The sequence below is a fragment of the Thamnophis elegans genome, chromosome 4 (assembly GCF_009769535.1).
Source record: "Thamnophis elegans isolate rThaEle1 chromosome 4, rThaEle1.pri, whole genome shotgun sequence".
In the NCBI taxonomy this organism is placed as follows: domain Eukaryota; kingdom Metazoa; phylum Chordata; class Lepidosauria; order Squamata; family Colubridae; genus Thamnophis; species Thamnophis elegans.
Window position 1 is genome coordinate 46,693,347 of NC_045544.1, and position 25,066 is coordinate 46,718,412.

General features: G+C 36.7%; 1 protein-coding gene across 1 annotated transcript in view; it reads right to left on the bottom strand.

Moving 5' to 3' along the window:
- Nucleotides 1-25,066, bottom strand: part of NHSL1 (NHS like 1) — a 236,544-nt gene that overhangs the window by 11,460 nt on the left and 200,018 nt on the right. The window contains 20 exon segments of the mRNA XM_032215355.1: nt 490-600; nt 1,397-1,593; nt 2,127-2,446; nt 2,449-3,184; nt 3,186-3,388; nt 3,391-3,909; nt 3,912-4,001; nt 4,004-4,150; nt 4,153-4,361; nt 4,363-4,426; nt 4,429-4,488; nt 9,071-9,125; nt 9,127-9,203; nt 14,255-14,278; nt 14,281-14,325; nt 14,328-14,382; nt 14,384-14,422; nt 18,841-18,942; nt 22,987-23,024; nt 23,027-23,113. Coding sequence (XP_032071246.1) covers nt 490-600; nt 1,397-1,593; nt 2,127-2,446; nt 2,449-3,184; nt 3,186-3,388; nt 3,391-3,909; nt 3,912-4,001; nt 4,004-4,150; nt 4,153-4,361; nt 4,363-4,426; nt 4,429-4,488; nt 9,071-9,125; nt 9,127-9,203; nt 14,255-14,278; nt 14,281-14,325; nt 14,328-14,382; nt 14,384-14,422; nt 18,841-18,942; nt 22,987-23,024; nt 23,027-23,113 — 3,178 coding nt within the window.

Genomic DNA, 25,066 nt, shown 5'->3' on the forward strand with positions numbered 1-25,066 from the left:
ATTCTGGATTTGTCGTATGTTTTTTCCCCCCTTATGATGGTTATATTTGTTTACTTGCCAGTTTAAGCCAAGCTTGCCATGAAGCATTAGAGTTGAGCCTCTGTCCCAAACTGCACCAGGAGTAAAAAAAAGAAAAAAGAGATGGAGGGGATGAAAATAAAATAAAAGACACAGAAAAAGCAATAGTCTATGTTAAATCATGTAGACTGAGACAAGAGCACAATCAAAGAAGGAGTCACCTGGCATCAGAAGAAACCATGGCTGATCATGTAATAAAACATGATTTGGTAGATAGGAGAGTTAAATTTTAAAATAACGAAATATTATTGTAAGCAATGAAAGGTATTACTCCTACATACAAGGGATGTGGGACATGGATGTGTTAATTAATGAAAATTGGAAAGCACAAACGTTACAATAGAAGAAATATACTAAAGAAACTACGAAGAACAGCCAATGAAGTAACCTTATAAAACAATTAAGCAGTACCTGTGAATGGCTGCAAAAGATCCTCGGTCGTCCTGGTCGACTTGGCACTGCCATATCTCACTGCCTTCCCATAGCTTTGGCTCTGTAGCAAAAAGCTGGCTGCTGCATTTGCTTCAATGCTTCAGCTAAAATACAAGGATGGGGAAAAAAAACCCAAGCAAAAATGTAATCTAATGCAATAGTTGACAAAAACAACAAATGAACCAATACAGTCCGTACATTTTCCACATTGTACAACTATCGGACCTATCTTTTAATAGCGTTCTCAGTAACTGGGGTCCATGAAAGGCTTTTACTGGTTTTTGAGAAAATTTAAACCCTGGTGAAAGTTTTTGGATGGCATCAAAATGGAACCCTTCCCCACAATAAAGAAATCATCACCACCTTAATTTAGAACCTATACTTTTGCCCCAGGAATTTTTTTAGAATAGGGAAAAAGCTAATAAAATCCTAATAAGGGTTTTTTTTAAAAAAAAAAATACAAGAATGAGGTAATAATTTCATTATACCCATAGTAATCTGAGCTTTCTGGTTTTCCTTAAGACTAGTATAAATTATATCTATAACTATAATCTTTACCCTGTAAAAATCTTTGCTGTTCTTATGATGTGACTGTCCATAACTCCAAATGTGATTGGTGACTAATAGACTAGATGAAAAGACAAAAACAGTGGAAAAGAACTTACAACTTTCATCCTCTTGAGAAAACTGCTTCTCTGTTCCAGAGATGCTGTCTACATTTCTGTCTGGACTGCTTTGTTACATGAGGAAGCCGTCTCTCCTGTCGGGGCTGCAGACTAGAGACCCTGGTTTCACAGGAGATAGGACTCGCAGCTCCTCCTTCTGAGACATGATTGCTAGATTCCATTTCATAGGACCCGAATCCATCCGTAGGATAATTGCCAACCTGGCTGTACTGTGCAATTTCAGCATCCTTCGTAGTGGTACTTGGAATGCTTTTTGCTGTTTCACCCACAGCTTTCTCTGTTGTAACATCAGGCTGTGGGGTGGCACAATGAGGAACAGTTTGGGTTTCTTTGAAACAGGCGGTGGCTTCTTGTTTGGCAATATATCCTGAGGCTTGCTGAGAAATCCAGATTGCTCCTGAAGGGATGAACATGGAAGATTACTATGAGAGTCTGGTTCTGCACCAAAGCCTCTCCAGCTTTGTCTGGTTGTGACTCTCTGGCAAATGAGTTAATTATGCTTATTGCATTTCTGGGCATTTTAGCACTGACAGGTTCAGACCTTCTGCTATTGGGGCAACAAACAGAAGATCTTTGGGCTTCACCCCCAACTGCATCATCATGTCACTGTATCCTCCTGACAAATGTGATTTGAAAGGCAACTCAGGAGAAAAGGAATCCTGTTTTTTTTTCTGAGGACTTGCTTTGGAAGCAAGCTCATCTGACTGCTCAACCTCTGACTTCATAGCTTTCTTCACTGATCTCAGCTGTATCATCTGGAGAGCCTCAGTAGTTATTAGTGGTATTGCAGGCCTTGGGACATCATCCTTACTTAAGGGCTGTTTTGCATTGTTGCAAGAACCTTCCAAATTATGTTTCTTTAAAGAATAGATACAGGTTTATGGCCATCTCTCATGAATTTGGGGTCCAAGGGTGGGGCGCTGCTGGGGCTGGGGAGGGCATGGGGTGGGGGAGGAACTGAAGTTGGAAAAGCGGTGGGAGGTGATGAGAAGAATCAGGAAGTAATGAATGAGAAGAATGATTTGAAGTATCTTGATTTTTAAACCATCCAATATTCTGAGGAAAAGAAGTGTTTGTGACAACATCTGGGGGAGGAGGTGGAAAACTTGGGGATTCAAGTGACTGGGGAAGATCAGTAACATCTGTTAGGGGAGGTGGTGGGGGAGGAAGAATAGGGTCATTAGAATCTGAAGATAGTAGGGAAGATGATGTAACGGAAGGTAAGCTCAGAGTAGAATCAGGTTTCTCATAGTTCCTTCTGCAGATGTATTTGATGACAGAGAGGTGGAAGAGGAAGAGACTGAAACAGAAGACAGTAGACTTGATTTTCTTTCAGGCACTCTAGGCTTCATCTTGGACTTCGCATTTCCCGTTGACATAGACTTTAGAATGACAGGCACTGGTGTAAGTGCTGTGGGTGTGTTCGACTGGCTAGAATACCCACTAGATGGCGATGTAACTCTCTGAGATTTTTCTGGAGAAATAGCTTTTGTTTTGGCCACTACAGAGGGCACTTGTGGTATAGAAGCCCTTGACCCATCACTAACGTGACTAACATTATAATCAATTAGCTTTGGTACGGTATTAGAGGAATGAATTGCTGTGGATTTTAAATGGTCATCTTGAATCCCAGGATACTCACTATAGTAACACCACTGGTCAGTGTATTCTGACTTGATGCTACTTGTGTCACTCTGGGCTGGTGTGACTGCACAGATGGAATACATGTTCAGTCCTGTGGCAGACATCATGCTGCTACTGCCACTCACAGTGCTCTGGCTACGAGACCGCAGCACCCAAGGATCATCGTAATCACTGCAGGGACTTTGTGACGGCAAGCTGCCATTTTTGCACTGGAGGTTCAGTTGCAACGAATGTTGAAGGCTAGCTATCAGTTTATCATCCAGTACTTGTCCGCTGGTCTGAGGTTTATTCTTGGGGATTCTTCTAAGAGAATCTGTTCTGGATGGTGGGAGAGGTGGTTTTTTTTGCCTTTTTTAAGGAAATGCTACGTGTGAGTGACTTGTCATTGGAACTTGCAAAATCTTCCAGAGATTTCTTCTCGGTTCCAGCAAACACATTAATGACACTATGCCTGGGATTTGCAAAGCCATTTTCACCGCAGCTTTTAACAGATTGGGCATTTGAATCCACATGCATAGAAGGGTAACAGACATCACTGTCCACAGAAATAAAGAGTGTGAGTCTTCTGTAGCTAAGACTCTTTCAAGGGTGTCAGAGCTGGAGCAACCTGGAATGGCACATTTTGACATGTGTAAGGTGGTGGTGTCATTTCCACAATGCATGACTCCACAGTGCTTTGCATTTTGTTTAACTTTGTCCTGTATGTTGTCCACAGTGTAACTTGGTTCACTTCTACCGTTGATGTTGTGAGAATGGCTTGACAAATGGTGATTGTTCCTAAAATTATAGGTCACACTTTGGGGGATACTTTCTGTAGTTCCTGTATCACAAAAGGACACAAACACCATTACACCATTGGATGAGATAGTGGTGTCTGAAGAATGTGAGTGATGTGTTGAGCTGGTGTCACTCCAGCTGCCATTAGAAGAACAACGTTGATCTTTTGCATTTATTGTACCACTGCCAACTAGATTGTCTCTGGACTTTAGATACAAAGAAGAGTTCATCATTTTCTTATCTATTGTCTCGGAATTCTCTGCCGGGTTGTTATTCATAACGTCTGAAGAGGTGATCGGGAAGCATTTGGTGTGATGATGGTAGAATAGGCAACATGTGGAGAGATCATACATGCTGTGCCTTCTGTTTTTTCCATTCTCAGAGTTTAATTCTTGAGATTTTGGCCTCTGTAGCCCATTTTATCCTACAGCCATTTCTCATATCATCTATTTTTTCATTCCCTTGCCACACACCTACATGATGTAACAAAGGACCACTTTCTGTTGACTTGGAGAGACTATGCCTACGTTCAGTAACTGTAGGGACACTCTTGCTCCAGACCGAGGTAGACTGTGAAATCCCAGGTCATTATTTAGGCGACAAGTAGGCATGACTCCAGCAGAATCACTCATCACAGACATGTTTCCAGAAGAACCTGGAAAACTGTGACATCTGGCGGCAATTCCGTGACCTTTCTGAGCACGTATTCGCCTAACTGAAGGTGGCACCACTTTAACTTCTCTGTCTGACAGCTGAGTCTTTGGTGCCACATTGCTGCATAGAAGACTGACAGCTCTCAAGTCTTCCTAGGTAGAATAATGATCAGGGACACACAATGAATGGCCCCGGATGTCATATTTGCCATTGCCAACTGTAGATATTAAAACAAAACTGTTAGAAAAATAAATGTACAGCATTGTTAAAATTGCATTTAAAATGTGTCCATAATAAAAAGTTTATATAGAGCTCACATTTATTTTTACCATACAGGTTCCAATATGTTCAGATATTCCTCTTGGTGTGTTTATATTTGCACTATATATTGCAAATGTGATATATTAGGATTTTTTAAAAAAAAGATGAAAATAGACAAAAACGCATAAGACAACCAACAGCAGGCTAGTAGGTTCCTTGTGATCAGCGGCTTCATGTAGATGTTAAAAAGGGTGGAGGAATATTGACCCCCATGGGGTTCCACCACAAAAGCGCGTAGGACAAAATCGCGCTCGACAAAAGCGCGCTGTGACGTCATCACAGCGCGACGAAAAAGTTCGAAAAATGTAAAAATAAGCGAAAACCTTACCCTAAGCCCCCCAAACCTAACCCTAAACCTAACCCTAAACCTAACCCTTCACCTAACCCTAAACCTAAACCGTTAAGTAACGAAAAACCTAACGCTAACCCTTACCTACCCTAACGTAAACGCTAACGCTCTAAAGCTAACCCTAACCCTTAACCTAACCCTAACCCTAAACCTAACCCTTACCTTTATGTGAATCGGCTTGCTTTAATTTAATTTTTATTAATTTTTATTTGAATTTTTCGATCTTTTTCGTCGCGCTGTGATGACGTCAAAGGCGCGATTTGTCGATCGCGCTTTTGTCGTCTGCGCTTTTGACGGGTCACGGCTGAATGAGATCACTCACCACCAGGGTTGAAGTATCATCAGTATGCTAACGATACTCAGCTTAATAACTGAGTATCCAAGTATGCTGGTAATCCAAATGAAGCTTGCACACAGTACCTGGAGGTGGGGGGGGGAGGAGGGCTGGATGAGGGACAACAGGCTTTGACTGAATGGTTTTGGAGTGCATGGAGCTTCAAGATCTGGGACTTTAAACTACCTTTAAAGTTCTGCATGGCGTGAGTCCAGGTACTGGAAGAACCTTCTCACCTCAATGGAACTGGCCAGCGCTGGCAGAGGAAGCAGCTAAGGGCCCATCAGTTAAGGAATTTCGGCTGGCAGGGTGCAGGAGGAGTAAGATAAACAGAAGTAAAATTCCAATTTTGCACCATTTGGATGAAGCTGTAGATATTATTCAAATTACCTTATATCTTTTAGTTGTTCGGTCATATTCACAGTTATTTAAAATAGATTTCTTCTAAAAACACAATCATAAGGATCTTCTCTATTTTCTTTTAATTGTTGGAAATTCCAGTTTTGATATATGTGCAGTTGTTCTTTGCATGAAGCATAACGCCACTGCAAAGATTAGTCTGACATCCCAAATCACATAATGCTTTATCATCTACAAAGATTTTAAATTAATTTTTTATACAAGAACTCTGATTATATCCAACTTCAGGGCTGACATCATTCACAGGATGTTACAGGTAGTCCTCATCTTATGATCATTTCTTTTAACGATATTGAGAACCACAATGGCCTCAGAAAGAATGCAATATGGGCTGTAAAGCACTTTCAGCCATTGCAAACATTTGCACTATGCCCCTGGTCATGTGATAATGTTTTTAATATTCATCTGTTTAATTTGCAGTTTTAATATGAGTTGATATGCTGTTTTAACATTTGATTGGGAGCCGTTCAGAGTCGGTTAGAAGATGAGCAGCTACATTTTTTTTAAACAAATACACAGAATGTTAATTTTGGAAAGTTATAAATGGGCTATACGGGTCCAGATGAATTTGAAATGTTTTGAAATTAATTATAAGAGTCCTTCCCATGAAAAATGCTGTTCTTTTGAACTCTTAAAAAGCACAATAGGATGGAGGTGGGACACTAGAAGAACCCTTAAATATGATGTAATAATTCAGAATGAGGCAAATATTTAATGTTGGATGTAGAGATGGGTTGCTCCCGGTTTTACAACCAGTTTGCTTCATGCATGCTTTGCGCGCCCCTGCGCAAAACAATTTACAGTGAACTGCGCACGCACGCACACTACTAAATAATATGCTGGCAAGGAAACCGGCAAACCGGTTCAGGGCGTAACCAGCCTGGGTTACTGTCAGTTCTGCGACCCAGGCCTAAATTCTACTACTGGTTTGGTTGTACCGGGCCAAACCGGGAGCAACCCACCTCTGGTTGGATGTATTGAAGGATATTTGTGAAAAATGGCCATAGAAAATCATTTCAGTATATCTGCATTTTGCAGGTAGTTCTTGCCTAACAATCATAATAGAGTCCAGAATTTCAGTCTTAAGTCACTGCAGCGATTAAGTGAGCAGCAATATGACCATTTGCTTGACAACTGCAATCCCAGATCTCTCATTTGCAGTTATTAAGTAACCACATGAGTCATTAAAGCCAGCAGAGCAAAAGAGTTGCCTGCCGAAGGAGGGCAGGCAGCAATTCCATTCTTTACATTGAAGAGAACTCCTTCCTGGACAGGCTGAATGGCTTGGATCTTTTGTTAAGTAACCTGAATAACTTTACTACGGGAATTTACAAAGAGACTTGTCAAACTTCGAAAGATTCTGTGAGAATCTTGACAAAGAAAGAAAACGAAGGAAATGAAGTTCTAGGATATTATTTGAAACAAATTAAAGATCAGATGGTTAAAAGAGAAAGGAATATGAAGTTGGTTTACACGATTAAGATTAAAGCAAGATATGTTATTATCTCTTCTAACCCATAAGGGACTTTTGCTGATCAAACGGAACAACAAAGTTTTAAGACAAGATAAGATATATATATATATCAGTGATGGCAAACGTTTTTCTGCTGTGTGCCAAAAGGGCGTGTGTGAAGGTGCCTATATCCATAATGTTCAGGAAAGCTTCCGGAGCCTGTGGAGGTGAAAAATGGGAGTTCAGAAACAAACTTCCGGTTGCCTGTTGTACCGTTTTTCACTCTTCCCAGGCTTTAGGCTTCAGGCTTTCCTGAAGCCTGGGGAGGGCGAAAATGGCCTCCCCCGCCCTCCGGAAGGCTGAAAATCAGCTGCCCAGGGCACGCATGCGTGCTGGGGCTGACATAGGCCACACCTTGCATGCCCTCAGATATGGCTCCGTGTTCACATGTGGCACGGGTGCCATAGGCTCGCCATCACAGATATATATCATATAAATAAGATATGAATATGAAAGAAGAGACAATTTGTCGTATTTTAACAGAGGTGACTAGTTACTAAAATTATTTGTACTTGTTCTCACAGAGGGACAAGTCGTTCTTACGTATTTCCTTTCTTACTATATTCTTATTTTTCTTTCTTTCCATTTTTTATTTCTTATTTTTCTTTTAGTTTGTATTAGGTTTTATTTTTTTAACTGTAATGTTTAATAAAATTATTATTAAAAATCTTATAAAGCATAAGTAATTATTATTGAGAGAGGTGGCTATATAAATTGATTAATAAATACATAGATTCAACATACTTGAATCTGCATCATATGTTTAAAGACTTATTCAGGTAGTCCTTGACTTACGACCACAATTGAGCGCAACATTTCTGTTTCTAAGTGAGTTGTTAAATGAATTTTGTCCCATTTTACAAACTTTTTTGTCACAGTTGTTAGGTGAATCACTGCAGTTGTTAAGTGAATAACATGGTTACTAAGTGAATCTGGCTTCCCTATTGCCTTTGCTTGTCGGAAGGTCACAGAAGGTGATCACACGACATTGCAACTGTCATAAATATGTACCAGTTGTCAAACTTCTGAATTTTGATCACATGATCGGTTATAAGTATGGAAAACAATCATAAGTAACATTTTTTAGTAATGTTAACTTTAAACAGTCAGTAAATAAACTATTGTAAGTCAAGAATACCTGTATTTCATTTTTTAAAGGGAGATATAGTTAGTAGAATAACTGTAACAAAATGATCCTCATGAGATGTTAGAACTTGGAGAAATGTTTAGGCAGCAATTAAACCGGCAAGTTATATTTTGACCCTCGAAATAAGCGCTTGACCTTATTTTCAGGGTGGACTTATTATTTTGGAGGTGCAGGAAGTGGCGAGCGTGGTCACCTCATGGTTGCTGCTGTGTTACAATATTTTCCAGGAGGGCTTATTTTCAGGGGAAGGCTTATTTTAGCGCACACGCTAAATAATAAGCCCCTTTGGGCTTATTGTCCAGGGAGGTCTTATTTTCGGGGAAACGGGATATTCATTCAACACACAATCTGAAATGGGAAATTTTTTAGATCAAAACTATCATCTGTGAAATGACCTTGAAAATTAGAAAATGGCTACTGTTGAATACCTCAAGTCCACTAGTGACAGTATCCACATGTGTGTTAATTTGCATTTCCTTGCAGCAAATCCCAGACATAAGCTTCAGTGTGGAACGGGAATTTTAATTTCTTGGTAGGAGACAAATAATATACGAAGAATGCACTCGCTATTCTTTCTTAGTCACCAGCCATACATTCATTTGGAACTTTTAGGAGGCTATCAGACTGTATTGGTTTCATAAGCGCAATTAAATGTTATGAGTTTAGTTACAATAAGCAATTAATTGAAATGGAATACAGTTCTGATGAGCCATACCTAGCTCTCTTTGGATGTTGTCAGGGACTCCTGTAATAGTCTTTCTCCTTTTCATTCTTCTTCGGCCGCCTTACCACAGTGTCTGTGTAAATCAAAGACCTCCGTATGCTGGCTTGGCGGTCAAAATTCTCCCCTGATGTACAGTAGAACAAGCAAAGCACCATTACTTTCAAGCACGCTGACATCATGCACTTTCTTCCACTTGCTTATAGTAGAAATGAAGAAAAGGCATTAATATATGATGTTAGCACTGTCATACAAAGCAGGAACAGATACAGCACTCTGCAACTGTAAAGCTTAAAATGTAAAATAAAAATTAAATGCCTATGTGGATAATTTCTTGGTGATTTGATCTCCTGTGATTTTGGGTGATCTGGGGTTAGCAAGAAGAATGACTGGGTTATCAGATGTCAGCACTAGAAACATTGCTGACCTTCTACTCACTACATTTAGTAGAATATGTTAAGATTTGTTGGATTCACAGAACACTGTAAGTCAAAAATATGGACATGTAAACGATAGTGTTTACACAGCAACCTGAGCCAAATCAAGACCTATCAGCACAACCAAAAATAGGTTTTCAAGTGAAAATGGTTTAGGAAAAATTTGAGATACATATACATATAGTTTCATAAAATACTAAGATATACTGTATATGACTGTAAATTGCCAAAAATGATTTGTTTATATCTGTATGATTCTATAAATCTTGAAAAAAATATAGGTGTGTTTGCCTATTCATGGAATTATGAATATATTTTATTAAATCTGCCATCTTTGATCAAAAAGATAACATACTCCATTTCATTCTGATCATTCACAAAAGCTTACTAATTCATAGCATCACTGGATAAACAAATTATAATTATGATGAACTGCTTTTCCACTTGAAATCTCAACTATGTTTAATCCATTGGATGCTAAATTTGCTGAACCCCTTGAATCAAAATGAGGTTTAAGTATTTAAGTAATTTAAGATGATTCATGTTGCATGTAAGAAGTAAGCCTTACAATTGATTATGTGCTGCATCATAATGGACCCAACAGCAGTTCTCCAGATCAGATAGCTATAGACATTACCATTTTTCAGTGAGTTAATGACTACTTGTCAACTTATTGCCATATTTATATTCTGTCCGTTTTTATTCTTTCAGATAAGATTACAAATCAATATACTTCAAATTACAGGTATTTGAATTGTTCCATACTTTACATTCTGACTAGCCAAGTTATTCTCACTGAAAAGTGTCTTTACCATATGCTAGAATGTGCTGTTTATGGATCCTCCCTTGATCAGATCAATTATCAGATCAGTTTTAAGGAAAACGTGGGATATGCAATGATTTAAAAGAGGTTTTTGAAACTTTACACATGAATATGTTCTGGATTATAGCAACAGACTAAAGATAACAATTTCATCTTCAGTTTCATAGACAAAAAGTTTAGGTTTGAGAAGATGATGTTGTATATGAGCCCAAAGACATCCTGTTTTTGTTAGATGGAACATCTTTAATGTTAGGAGTAAAGGAGCATGTGCAGTCGAACAGATTAAGCATTTCAGACCATCAACCCTATTCTATTCAACATACCAGGGAGCCTCTTATTTGAACAGCAATACTCCATCCCATACTACAAAAACTACCCCCCAAAATTCTCAGATGTGCCAATGTTGTTAGTCATTAATTGGCTCTTGAAAGAAGTGCCAAAAGCCTCTCTATTCTATAAAAGTAGCACTACCATTGTCTATATCTCATCCCAATTTATATAAGTACCAGACTTTGCAAACTAGAGAGAATGTTCAGAGAATTAGATAATAACTGGGTATAATCACACTTAGAAGGCTCATTTTACTGATCCTTTTTCACTAGAGTTCTCATTCAGTCTTCAATTTCCTATCACCAATTAGAATGGCGTTGTAAGTGGCAATTTTATAAAATGTTCATGCAGATTAGTAAGGTACTGCTTGAGCTTGTTTAGCACACCCTCTAAATTAAACCTGGAAGGAAAATTGTTTGTTATCTTAAATTTGTATTCCACAATTTTTTCATATGAATTCTTAGCTACTTTTTTTGTTGTAATTTACATTTATAGAGAGCTGTTTAAATTTCACTTGCTAATTGAGGAGCAATCCAATGAAGCTAGCTATATGTAAGCAAATGAAGGCTTTTATCTTTTACTTGAGACAACAATCCTCAAATAATATCTACTACTGCCTTTCCAAGTATTTGGGTAAAACCACACCCAGAGACACACAATAGCATTAAGAAAACAAAAAGCTACTGGTCTCTGGAAAAGTGCACTACATCTTTTATATCCCATACTGTATATCATATTCAAAGCAAGTTAAATTCCTGCTAATTCATGAGACTAAATCTACTCCCAAAGCTGATAACAGCTGGTCCTGTTAACTTAAGTCTTCAGTACATTCATATCAAGTTTTAGTACTAAAATTTATCTTACTAGAAGAGCACTGACAAATGTAACTAAAGGTGGGAAGGCATCATGTTCTTGCAGACAAGTGAAATATCATGTCCATTATTAATTAATTTTATTTTACAGGATTTTAATTTTTAAATAGGACATTTAAAGTTAATATTGTTCAGCAATATTAATATTTTATTGTAATAAAATGACTGAGCTAGACTGTTATAATAAAATTTCTATGGAAGAAGAAACAATGGATTCTTATGATCTATTCCTCTTGTCTCACATAGACTAGAGACATATGTTTTATGATATATCGCATTTTTTTCAACTATAAGACGCTCCAGACCATAAGACGCACCTAGCTTTTGGGAAGGAAAACAAGAAAAAAAACCTGCCTCTGCCTCCCAGCAATTTGCCTCCTTGCAGCAAACAGAAAACAGCCTGGTCAGCTTCAGCACAGCCTGACTTAGCATGAGCAGCTGATTGGTGGTTAGATCGGCCTCCCAGAGTACTGATCAGCTGTTCCAGACTGCGAGGATCTCTGCTAGCCATCACTGCTTCTTTTGTGTCCCATTTTTGGGCTCTGTGCATCCTGTTTTCACCCTCTGCATGCCCTGCTTTCACCCTCTGCATGCCCCTTTTTGGCCCATTCCAGGTGGCAATCGCTGTCGCTTGGAACAGGCCAAAAATGGGGCACATGGTGGGCAAAATGGGGCATGCGGAGGCCAAAAACCAGAGGCCAAAAATGGGGCACACAGAGTTGGCGATAGGTGACAGCAATCCCGCAGCCTGGAATAGCTGATTGGCGGTATTCTTGGAGGCTGATCCAACCGCCACTCAGCTGCTCGTACTAAATCAGGCTGTGCTGAAGCTGACCAGGCTGTTTGCTGCAAGGAGGCAAACTGTTGGGAGACAGAGGCCGAAGGGTGGGGGCCAGTGGGTGGACAGGGCAATATTCACTCTATAAGACGCACAGAAATTTCCACCCATTTTTTGGGGGGAGAGAAAAGTGTGTCTTACAGAACAGAAAAAAAACCAGTATTTATTTTCTTACCTGAAAAGAATATTTTATCAAAGAAGCAATATTTGGGAGGACAAATTTATAGTGCAATCTTTATGTACTTACTCAGATAGAAATAGCCATAAAGTGTTAAAAATGAACATTTTAGCAGAGTTGAACAGTTGAAGAGAGTTCTGTTTTAGGATTACATTACTCTCTGATCCATTTTTTTAATTCCCTGTGTCTATCTTTTGTGGGCTAATAGGATTAAACAGGTGGCATGTTCCCTATTAAATGTTTCTGACTTACATGTATTTTTTAAAATCTTGTCTGTACCCATGACTATAGGAGGATACTTCTGCTACTATAACAGGACTGTGCCCAATTCATTTGTCCCCTCTTGATATCATGTTCTCCTCATATCTGGAAGAATCTCTACATCTGGAAGACATGCAGAGACTACACAACTGAGGTGAAACCAATTCAGTGGAGGGCATGACTATATAAACAAAGAAACTCCATCTGAATATAACCATTTTTAAAAAGGCAGAAAATAAGGGGTGGAAACCCCATTTATTAGTTTGCATCAACAATTTAATCTCCACAAAATTTTTTTTTCTTCTTCTAGGGTACATGTCTTTCTGTTTTATCTATTTCTTTCTTTCATGTTTTTTTTAACTGAACCCTGATTGCTGAGTTATATTAAGAAGGTAAGACTAATAGTATAGTTAAGCAGATATTAGTCACCACATTGGAAAAAGAAAGCACCTGTTAATTGATTATTAATGAAAAAATTCAGTTGGTTTAACTGATCTTGCAGATTAGCATGTGATTGCAGTTCAAAAATAGTGCCTTGAGTCTGACACTCCTTTTTAAGCAAGAAAGAACAAGAATGATGAATTCCTTGTAAAGGACCAAGAATTCAGTTTTCAATCTTTCAGTCATGCTTCGCTTCTTTTGCCTCTGAGAAGGAACCTTCATGTTTTGTAAGGATCCGAAACAGCCCTGTATAGCTATAGGTTATATAGAAAACCAGAAATAATGATTGCTTGTTGTTGTTGTTATTTTTGCATCAACTTCCTGAATTATGATCTAACCTATCATCATATCCAGGGGAAAAAAGCCTAATACAGCTATGCCTACAATCTCCTTCTATAGTCTTTTTCAGATTCTTGATGAACAGGTTTTAGGGCTTTCGCAGGTCAACTTTTTTCTTCTCCTTGCTTTCCTTCTTGCTTAATAATGCTGGAGAAAACAAATGTTTGCTATTATTCTGTTTTGCATTCCATAGAGAACAATCTACTTCCGATTTAAAATTCTTTTATTATGGGCCAGCAGTCTCAGTCAATTTTATTTAGGTCATTAAGCCTTACTCATCCTTTTATGTAGCAAAAATATTATTCCATAATGACATCTATGCTACTAGAAAACATATTTGATAGTGAATAAAATGAGCTAGATATTTTAAAATAAACTTTTTTTAAAAAACTAGCAAAGTTATTATGAAACAAGTCATTAAAGAACAAAGATTATCAGAACAGAAAGTTCAGAAGTATAAACATTTCAGCATTTTTCAGAATATTTAATCATTCAGCAGAGTTTTGAAGGGGAGAGAGTTGTGATACTTATCTATTTAAAGGTCCTGATGCTTATCATCTGTGTATCTTTATTTAACATAATCAATACTTTCTATAAAGGTATGATTTGGTCTAAATATCATAAAGAGATGCCATAAATCCATAAAATTAAACACTTACCTGTTACATTAATAGGGATACATCAGCGGGACTGCTGAGCTGTTGTCGCATCTTTTCCTCTGGAGTTGGCAGGGAAGTGATTTGGTCCCATTTGTCTGAGTATTGATGTCAGATAATTCATCATGGAGTTGGTGATTTGGGTCTTTTGACAGGAATAAGCTTCTCCTCCTCAGGAGGAGTGGACACTAAAAAAAAACCAACAGTATCATTAATTGTAGGGATTTTATAAAATTTGTTTTAGAAAATTGCAGCAAATAGGCATTTTTCCAGCTACACATTACCTTATTTTAAATAAATTATTTCTCCTGTGAACAAGACATTGTGAGAGAATTGGAAAAAATATTTAAACTACTATGCAATCTTTATACTCCCAACAGTTAATATATTCTTAAGATTGATAAATGTCCATTGAAACATTAATTTGACCTAAATGATAGCATTTGGTATATAAGAAAACTGAGAATAGATCAAAATCTGTCTCAAACTTATGTTAACATGGATATTTATAGGAATTTTTATAATAAATGCAAATGGACAAACTACAAATCAAGGAATGCAGGTTAAAATGTCAGTTTGGGTTAAAACTCTGCCAAAAGTTGAAATGACTTCAGTGACATAAATACTTAATAGCCTCTTAGAGTCTTGCCTATTGATGAACATTTCAATCATCACAACTGTGATGCACAAACAGAACATTAAACTAATATATGTATGGCAATTTCCATGTTCCCACTAAGATTCTGACCATCATGTTGTCCCACGATCACATGATCTGCAACCTTCCTGCCAACTTCCCACAGGCAAAGTCAATCGGAAAGCCGGTAGTAAGTCAAAAGTTGTGATCACGTGAGGTCCTCTCTTAATGATGGCAACTGGGCATTGCCGGGACTGCAGTCTCCCAAACAATGCAGTGACATGATATTGTGCTTTATGAACATTCTGATCCAGTTATTTTAACTAAGCAAGACCACTTATACAGTAAATGCTATATCCATTTGTTTCATTCATCTCTTAGAAGTGTATATTTTTCTAAAATATGACACACACCTTGCCGGGGGGGAGGGAATATACATATGAAGTTGCACCAAAGCAAAGCAATCTTAGTCATACAAACAACTTAACAATAAATCATGAATTAAATGTTTACTTTCACGATAGCCTTATAATCAACTTATTTTTTTTAAAAAAAAAACCCAAGCCAGAGCTGGTTTGAAATTATATAACTCGCAGAAAGAATACATAGAATAAGAAGCCTATCCTTTTGAGTGCAAGATAGAAATAGCAGAGTGGATTTTTATTTATTATGCAATAATAGCCAAAAGGGATGTTTCTTCTCTCTTGAGAATATAATAATACTTAAGTATGGTGGTGCTGTATGGTAAGCAACACAACAGATTTCAACATAATCATAAACTACTGATAACAATTCCAAAATTAGTAACTGTCATAAGACAAGCCTGAATTGAATTTTTTTCAAATTTGAAAGAATAAATGGCATATATTAAATAGTAAACTATAACTTTGTTTGGAAAGGAGACTGTACAGCTATAAATAAACACTGTTTAAGAGCATTTATATATTTAATATAACAAGAATGTTGACAAAGTGGGAAATCTATGATGGGTCCACAGAACAAAATATCAAGGTATTTTACCAGCAGGAAAAAAATGAATTTCTCATATGGTTATTGTTATAGAACAGTTTAAAACAGGAATTGATCTCTTCTAATAAATTTAAATGTTTTCAAATTTTCTCAATATTTTAGTACAATAAAGTATTTTGATTCAGCCACTAATTTTAATGCTCCAAATCCCACTTGGGGTCCTAACATTACCTAATGGAAAGGTATTTTTTCTAGGTCATTCCAATCTGAATGTTGCTGAAGAAAACGTTTCAGAGTTATGGCAACTCTGATAAAGAAATGTAAACATGGATGGCTTGTAGCAGCTGAAGTAATGCACTAGTGTTATCTATTACTAAATGTCCTAAAATTTCCAACTCTAGATTCTTAATATTTGGGGAGAGTGAAATTTAAATCCAATATGAGATTATTGGAACAAATATACTAGACAAAGAATTTTTTGATATTAGGAATTCTTCTGTAGGATCAATGCAAAGAAGAAGAAGCCTACTGTACATTTATCTTCTGTCTCCAGGGACATATAATCAATCAATCATCAATCAATCAATCAATCAATCAATCAACAAACAAACAAACAAGCCAGAACTCACTCAAGGAGGGAAGATTCCAACTAAGCTAATTTAATAGGAAGGTGCCCATAACCATTACATAAAAATTCTACACATAATGGGTAGAAAAACTCCAGAAACTCCAGAAACTAAAGAAAATGCAAAAGTAGAACCTTTATATTGAAAAAATTGTATATTTTCTATTATTCAGTTTCACACATTATGGTTAATAATTTAGTTCCTTTAGACAGCTATGCTATTATGCACATTTAGTTGGAGCATATCCAACTGAACAACATGCCATTTTTGTCTAAAGTACCTAGTTAAAGTAGGGAAATCTAAACTAGGTAAACAGTATCAGGTGTGCTAATATTTGGATGGAAAACAACCAGGAAACCTCCATGGCTTTATGCAGACTGGGAAACTGAACCTTTTTCCAGAAGAGAATAACAAACCAATTCCATATTCAACAAATCTACTTGGGACTGTCAAAATAGATTTAGGAACTATGCCTTGCAGAATTGTACCTCTAATCTGATGTCTTTGGGATCCTTAATATTAATAGCTTTTTTTCCCTTGATAAAGATTTCCAAGTGCATCTGTCTTACATAGTGTCATCAAAGAAAGATGATGTTGCAGCACATAGAACTATATTTTAATTGGGGTTCTATATAAATCAAATTTCTCTGATGCAAAGTTCATTACATAATGCAGTCATATCAATAAATGTAACACATATACCAAAGTCCTATTTAATCTTGTACAATGTGCTTAAATGTTTATGAACTCTTTTGAATTTTCAATAATCCTGCATAAATATGACCTAAATGTGATATGCTCTCCAAACAAGTTCTAAAACTAACAGCAAATAAAGAGATGTCATATCAATTTAGAAATATTAAAAATTCAAAAGAGTTCACAAAATTTTAAGCAGCACTGTGTTCTTTTTCAGAATGTAAAGCTACTCATTTAAACAAAAATCTATTCCAAGCAACACCAAAAGTTTGACTATTTTAAAAGATTTGGGAGGAACCTAAATGTTAATGAGTCATGAATCTAGCTGGTTGGTCTTCTTCTGCTTCTTCATTCATTATCACAGAATTGAAAGATTATCTTTAAAGGGGAATTAAATTAATGGAGGATGTGTCTATCAAAGACTATTAATCTTAAGATTAATGAGGGCAGTATGTTTTCCATTGAAAGGTGGTAGTATGCTTCTAAATAATTGCAGGGAAACAATGATAGAAGACAGTCTCCATTTTCTGGAATGACTGTCTTATAGTTGACAATATGCAACACAATTATGGATTAGGATGAGCATTGATTTAATCTAGCAGGGCTATTGTTCCTATCACTATCACCAACATTTTTCTTAGAAATTACCAATTAAAAAATATTCAAGCAACAGCTTTCTGATTACCTTTTCCTTTTTGAAATCTACAATTACATCACAAGAACTATAGAAAACAACAATAAAACCTGTTTTCCTGTTACCCTTACCCTTATTTATTTATTATTTATTTATTTTTTCAAGCATGTATTAGACAACATATATATGTATAAGCATGATTTGGATACATGAAATAGATACGAATAAAAAGAAACATTAGGACAGGGACGGTAGGCACGTTGATGTGCTTATGCACCCCCCTTACAGATCTTAGGAATGGAGTGTGGTCGACAGTAGACAGTGTAAGGTTAACACTGTAGGAAGACAGCTATTTGTGCTGGAATTCTTAGATATAGATAGACATCCTTTTGATGGTCAGAAGCCAGACTGAAACTTGGTATGACTAAGGATGTCAGACTGTGGTGTGTGTGTTGTGTGTGTGTGTGTGTGTGTGTGTGTGTATGTGTGTGTGTCTGTCTGTTTGTCTGTCTGTCTATATATCGCCTATATTTATAAAAAATGAGCCGTTCAAGTCTCAAAACAACATACAAATATTTGAGTTCTTGCAATCACATTCAGAGGAGGATTCAGGGATTGCCAAAAAGGAGATTTGGAAGTTGCATAGCGTCCTTCTGTAAGATGTATGAATTAGCAAGACCCTAAGGGTTTGTCACTGTTCATTCTTACATGAAAGGTTTTAAGAAAGTTTTGAACTTAAATTAGTTTGGAAATTCAATGTTATGACAAAATGTACAAATGCTTTCTGAAGTTAGTAACTTTCCACAATGCCCATTAGAAAAAAAGAAAAAACAAGACAGCAAAAAAAAAGGTTCACATATTCCAAAAATGAAATGATATTTTAAAAAGGAATAGGGAATTTAGTGTTGCTGCACAGTGTTTTTTCCCTGTGACATGAAATAAAGCAGCAGGAGTAATTTTTAAAATACGAGCACTGTTAAGAAGAGTATACTCTAATGTGACAACAGCATCAGGCTGCGGATATTACAGCTGGATGATTCTGGAGTGGGCTTGATACCTTGATCGTCCATGACATCAAATAACAGCAGGCACTTAAGCAAGACTGAGAGAGGCAGTCTAACAGACTAGACTGTTGGGTGAGAGAGAAAAAGAAAACAAATGAGTGACGAAGAGAAAATAATGAAAACACACAGACATAAAAAGATACAACAGACACAGTATGCACATCACAGTACAAATAATTTAAAAAAACAGGAAGTTGTTATATGCAAACACACCTTTTCCACATAACATATAATGAATGCAAGAGAGGAACAGAAAGAGGAATATTACTTAGATCAACCAATTCAGTGTGTTTACAAGTGGGAAGTGTACTTAAATTAGCATCATCAAGTCTTAACATGACAAACACCTCAACCGGGCCAGCGATTACATGTCTGTATATAACGATAATCCAGAACTAAATCAAAATAATATACAACTCTGTCTATATCAGGTCAAAGAAATTAACTATATACCCATATTATCTTCTCTGACAACCAGACAAGGATCCTGAATAGTGCATCTTTCAAATCACCCATTCCTGAACTATGGGGGGCTCTATACCTCTGTTTTCAAACATTGGATTAATAGAGCAGTCAAGTAATTTCACAGATTTCTATTTAAATGTGGTGAAACCAGGCACAATATTTATTATTTTAAAATTATGTCTCAGTTATAAGAATTACAGTATAGATTTGAGTTTCTATGAAAATGGTTGCCATTGTTACATCATACATTTTTCAATCGGCAGCTGTTATCCACCTCCTCAGTGTACAGTATTTGATTATCAAGCCTTTAATTAGCACTATATAAACTAAAAGGATGTAGAGAACAAAAGCTGAATATTTATGTCAGGGGCAGATAATCTGCAGCATCAGAGCTACAGGCAGCCTAACTCTTCTTCTTTTTTTTGGTGGTCCTAGGATCCAGTGGTTTAAAATAAGTGGTCTGATTTCTATCTATTTTGAAGAGGAAATGCATGAAAATTGTAGTCTAAACTCTAAAATTGGCATACAAGGATTAAAAATGAAAGGTTACTAAATGTATGAGATTATCCATATCCACATGTGATATAGTCCCCATCTACTTAGCCTTCAACTACCCCATATGTAAACTATGACTTTTGGCCATTAAAAGGTTGTTGCTTACTTCATGGTGGAAGATTCTGCAGAACATTAATGCTCTCTAGTCCTCTCCATGCCAAATTTCTTGATTTACACTTCCTCCCCATATATTCACCAAAATTAAAATGACTTTAATTTGGCCTATTTCTTGTTCTTGCTGCCTACATCCACTCTGGACAATGACCTGGTCATTTATCTTGTCAATCAAATGAGAAGAAGTAGAGGTACAACATGATTAGAACAGATTTCCTTTAGAAATGCAAAGCCGAGCATTTAGAGGTTGGAAAACATGCAGCTATGGGAGCTGAGCCACACTTAATGTTTGAAAAGGAAATAACTGATACACAGAGAAAGCTGCTAGAATGGGGCAAGTTGACTAAAGAAGAGGGAAGGAGGGATGAGTCAATGATGCATATATCCAGTTTTTTCTGTAAAATGACCCACTCGATATTTTAGCTTACTGTTTTGTGCTAAAGCCTTCTGTACTGATTTATAATGTATAAACTAGCATAACAAGTATGCTATGAGACATATTAATTAGATTTTAAAATGTTATTTATAAGTACTAATGTGCAGGTATACCTTTAATGAAAATTACCTACAAATAGAAAGCTAAAATATTTTTCACAGCAAAAATCTTTGCAATGTTTTTGTTAGAAAAAATACCCATTCTGCTTACTGAAACTTTCAAGCAAATCACTACCCTGTATGTTACCCTGTTGAACAGGTTGCTTACCTGTAATGGGCTCTTTGAAGGGTCATATGTGCATTCACACAGTCTTTCTTGGGAATTTTCCAAAAGTGAGAAATATTTTGGCAGGAAAGGAGCTTCACTGTTCATGCTTGAGGTTTCTCTTCTACTTCCCCGAGACAATACAGCAGGTACATGAAGCATCAGAATTTATCCAAAATAGTCACTAGAAAGTGGAAGGTGGGTGGGTTGCATGAATGCACAGATGATCTCTTAAAGATCCATGGTTACAGTTAATCAACTCTTTTTCTTCACTGAGGTCTCTAAGTGCTTCTTACATATGGGTAACTAGCAACCTTATCTTCTAGAAGCAAGCGGCTTATCACATGAACACAAAGACAACACATCTCAGCCAAAGGTAACATCTGTTCAGGATCAAACTGTGATGCAATAATGCTTGACAATTATCAGTGGTTGAGAACATGTATATTTGCACAATTCTAGCTAATGCATCACCTCTGGTCCTTCTTGAGCATACTGTACTTGGCAACTCTGATTTGTATACTTGGTTACAATTCTACATAACTACTGCAATGTTTTCTGGTGAGGCTAGCTTTGAAAAGGGACCAGAAATTGCTGCTAGTGCAAAATGCTGTAGCTAGATTGCTAAGCTGCACTGACTAACAACTGTCTCTCAGACACTGTTTAAGGTTAGTTTCAAAGGTAGGTCTGATTATCTAAGGCAGGGGTAACCAATCTTTGGACCACTCAGGGACCACTAAGTTCATAATTTTAAAATCCCGCAGATATGAATTTTCAAAAAGATAAATAGTATTTAGTGCAATATAAAAAAAATTCAAATAATTTTTCACAGACCACTGGTTGGTGACCTCTGATCTAAGGGACTAACTTTCCTATTATGAACCTGACTGGATACTTCAATAAGAAGGATAGGCCCCTTTGAAGATTCATTGTCACAACCTTATCAATCTGGTATGCAGAAGAAAGATTTCTCCTATGTGTCTTTCAGGCCTGGTAGCACTCCCCTCAATTCCCCTTCTCCCAGCATTTAGGAAACGGCAAAGCATCTCTTTTGTTAATTGAAATGACTGAGGGTAATCAAGATGAGAATAAATTAAGATGGATGTAGTCCATGTTTAACAACCACTTCGTATAGTGACCATCCTCAGTTATGATGGTGATGAAAATCTAAACTTTCTAGCCAATCCTTCCTTGCATTTACAACCTTCATAGGTCTTTAAGCAAAGGAACTGAAGTAAGTTTATATAAGCACAATGATAGTTTGCAAGCTTCCAGTCCTAATTGTAGTTGCTAAACAAGGATTATCTGTAGTATCCATCAAGATAAAGACTAGATTGAGATTTAGCATGTTTCTGGAAAATAATACATTCTGCCTGAAAAAGCTGTCTGTAGCTACTGACTTCTTCATGGCCCACTGAAATCTTCAGAACTTCAGCTGGTAGTAGTTTTAACTGCAGGATTTGCATAATTATATTTACTGCATAAACTGTAGGCTTTTCAAAACCTACTGATTTGGGAACAGCTGTAAACGCCTCACTTGCACCATGTAGCAGCCATATTGCTGACTGATGCATCCTATTGGACTATATTGTTTTGATAGTGAATGGTCTACACTGATCACTGTTCAACAAGGTCAATCCCAAGTGTTGATGTTACCTTTCAAGTTGGTATTAATACATGAGCCTATTTAGTATGTGAAAGATAAACTCAGTTACCCTGTGATAAGATGGGCAGCCATGCCTATTTCGGAGTACATGACATATAAATGAACTAACTAATTAAATGCTGCATAAGGGACAGATGTTACAAAGATATGATGTTATCAATTCATTGTGGCACAAATAATTCCAACAAGTAATAGAATAAAGAAGACAATCACACTGGTTCACACCGTACATATCAAAGTACAACAAGGGAAAGCTAATAAAGGAGTTATCCTGTCATTTATGGTATGTTCTATGGGTCAATGTGATCACTACAAAGGCGGGGTATTTACAAGGGAACATAGTTCTTTCTATTTGTTCATAAAAGAAGCAAAACCTAGCCTAGCCAGTTTTTAAATCAGAGCCTTGTTTGAAATAGTACCTGAGTTTCTGCACAGTAATTTTTCTTCCTGCAATTAAACTATTCTAAAGAACTCAAACAAGATTCTTTTGGAACAGAACATTTTAAAAGTTTATCATTTTCAAATATGGAACATAATATATATGTTGTGCATTTATTTAACTTTTCTGCAATATTTTAATTTGTTTTTTTTAAGACTCTGCTATCTCACCTTCTGTTCAATTTCTTCATAATCATCTTGGTAACTTCATAGAGTGTGTTGGATGAAGATGAAAATGTTGGATCCTGAGAATAGTATTGAGAACTTCTATAGCCATCTCTCCGAAGTTTGTCACATTCTGTAAGTGGCGGGGGAAATATAAGAAAAATATACCATTAACTGTTGTTGATTTACACATACATTCCAAATAAGAAGGGCAAATAGTTCCAAGGAGAATTTACTCATCTGTAACTAGTTTTATCCTCTTTAATAGTGAAAAGAAGAAAATGTGGCTAATTTATGTGGCAATGTCAAGAGATAGAAGAACAATTGAAGATGATCACAAAGTATCAAAATCTGAAAACCGAAGTTGAAGTTTGTGGCATAAACTGACTGTGGTTGTCCCAGGCTATAAACTGACTATAATGGTACCATACACAAAAAAACCCAAGAAAATCTACTCATTGATAATAGTTCCATCTGTCACTTGCAATAGGCCACACTGCTTGGATTCGCACATATTATGCTAATACATTATAGTTCAAATTTACAAAAGTTACAAAACACACAATGACTGACTTTAGATGAAATTTAAGATGCCTATGGACATGAAATTACTTAGCTCTTTAAAGATATAGGGAATCATTCAAATGAAGTAGAAATTTCTCCTATTGCATTTGTTATCAGAGTCACATTGTTGATACAGAAGTAAAATACAAAGGTATCTGCAAAGTTTGTCACAATACAGGTTTGCACTTTTTGTACATGTATTGCAACATCTTATTAAAATCTTACAGGGGAAAAACGTATGGTACAAAAAACCTCCTAGTTCCCACATAATATTTATCAATGATGATTAAAAATAAGAAAATAATTTATCTCTCCCTCTTCCTATCTCTCTCTACACCTACGCGCAGCACAGAAACAGACACACAGACACACACGCCAATCAAGTTTGGGATTTTTCTAATCTCAGTTTATTCATGAACTCATTATCTGGTTTCTCTATTCTTTCTCAAAGCAGCCAAGCAAGCACGATTTAAAGAAAAGCAAATTCAAATATGCTATAAGTCAATTACTTGAAACATAAAACTGTTTTTACAGAGACCAGCAACTGAATTCTATCCGAGAAAGATGTTAATGGCAATCTTCTGAACAGAGGAGAATGGCAAGCTTTGCAATTAAATTAAAGGTGCAGGATTATGCCAGATAACCAAGCTTGATTGTTTTCTCATCATCTCCTGAATTCATCATGTTACATAGTTACTTATCTCACTTAAATAATGCAGGAAACCTCAAAACTTCTAGCAAATAGAGCCTGGCTTTGTTACCAAAGAGCATATTGCAAGCAGCAAAGAATACATTGGCAGAATCTTTTATTACATAGATGATGAAGATTAGCAGTTCTGAAAGCCATATATAGAACTGTAAAATACTGTTTTTAAAAAACATCTTTTTTCTGGTGTAATTGTTTTTTGTCCCAATTCAGTCTATTTCAAAGGTTTGTTCACTTGGCAAAATGCTGAAGTCTGGTTTGCATGTAGACTAGGAAAAAAGTATTTCGTCAGCCACAATTGCGCAAGTTCTCCCACTTAAAAAGATGAGAGGGGCCTGTAATTGACATCATAGGTAGACCTCAACTATGAGAGACAAAATGAGAAAACCAATCCAGACAATCACATTGTCTGATTTGGAAAGAATTTATTTGCAAATTATGGTGGAAATAAGTATTGGTCAGTATCAAAAGTTCATCTTAATACTTTGTTATATATCCTTTGTTGGCAATGTCAGAGGTCAAACTTTGTCTATAAGTCTTCACAAGGTTGGCACACACTGTTGCTGGTATGTTGGCCCATTCCTCCATGCAGATCTCCTCTAGAGCAGTGATGTTTTGGGCTGTCGTTGGGCAACACGGACTTTCACTCCCTCCAAAGATTTCTATGGGGTTGAGATCTGGAGACTGGCTAAGCCACTCCAGGACCTTGAAATACTTCTTACGAAGCCACTCCTTCGTTGCCCGAGCAACGTTTCATCTTCAATGCCCTTGCTGATGGAAGGAGGTTTGCACTCAAAATCTCACGATACATGGCTC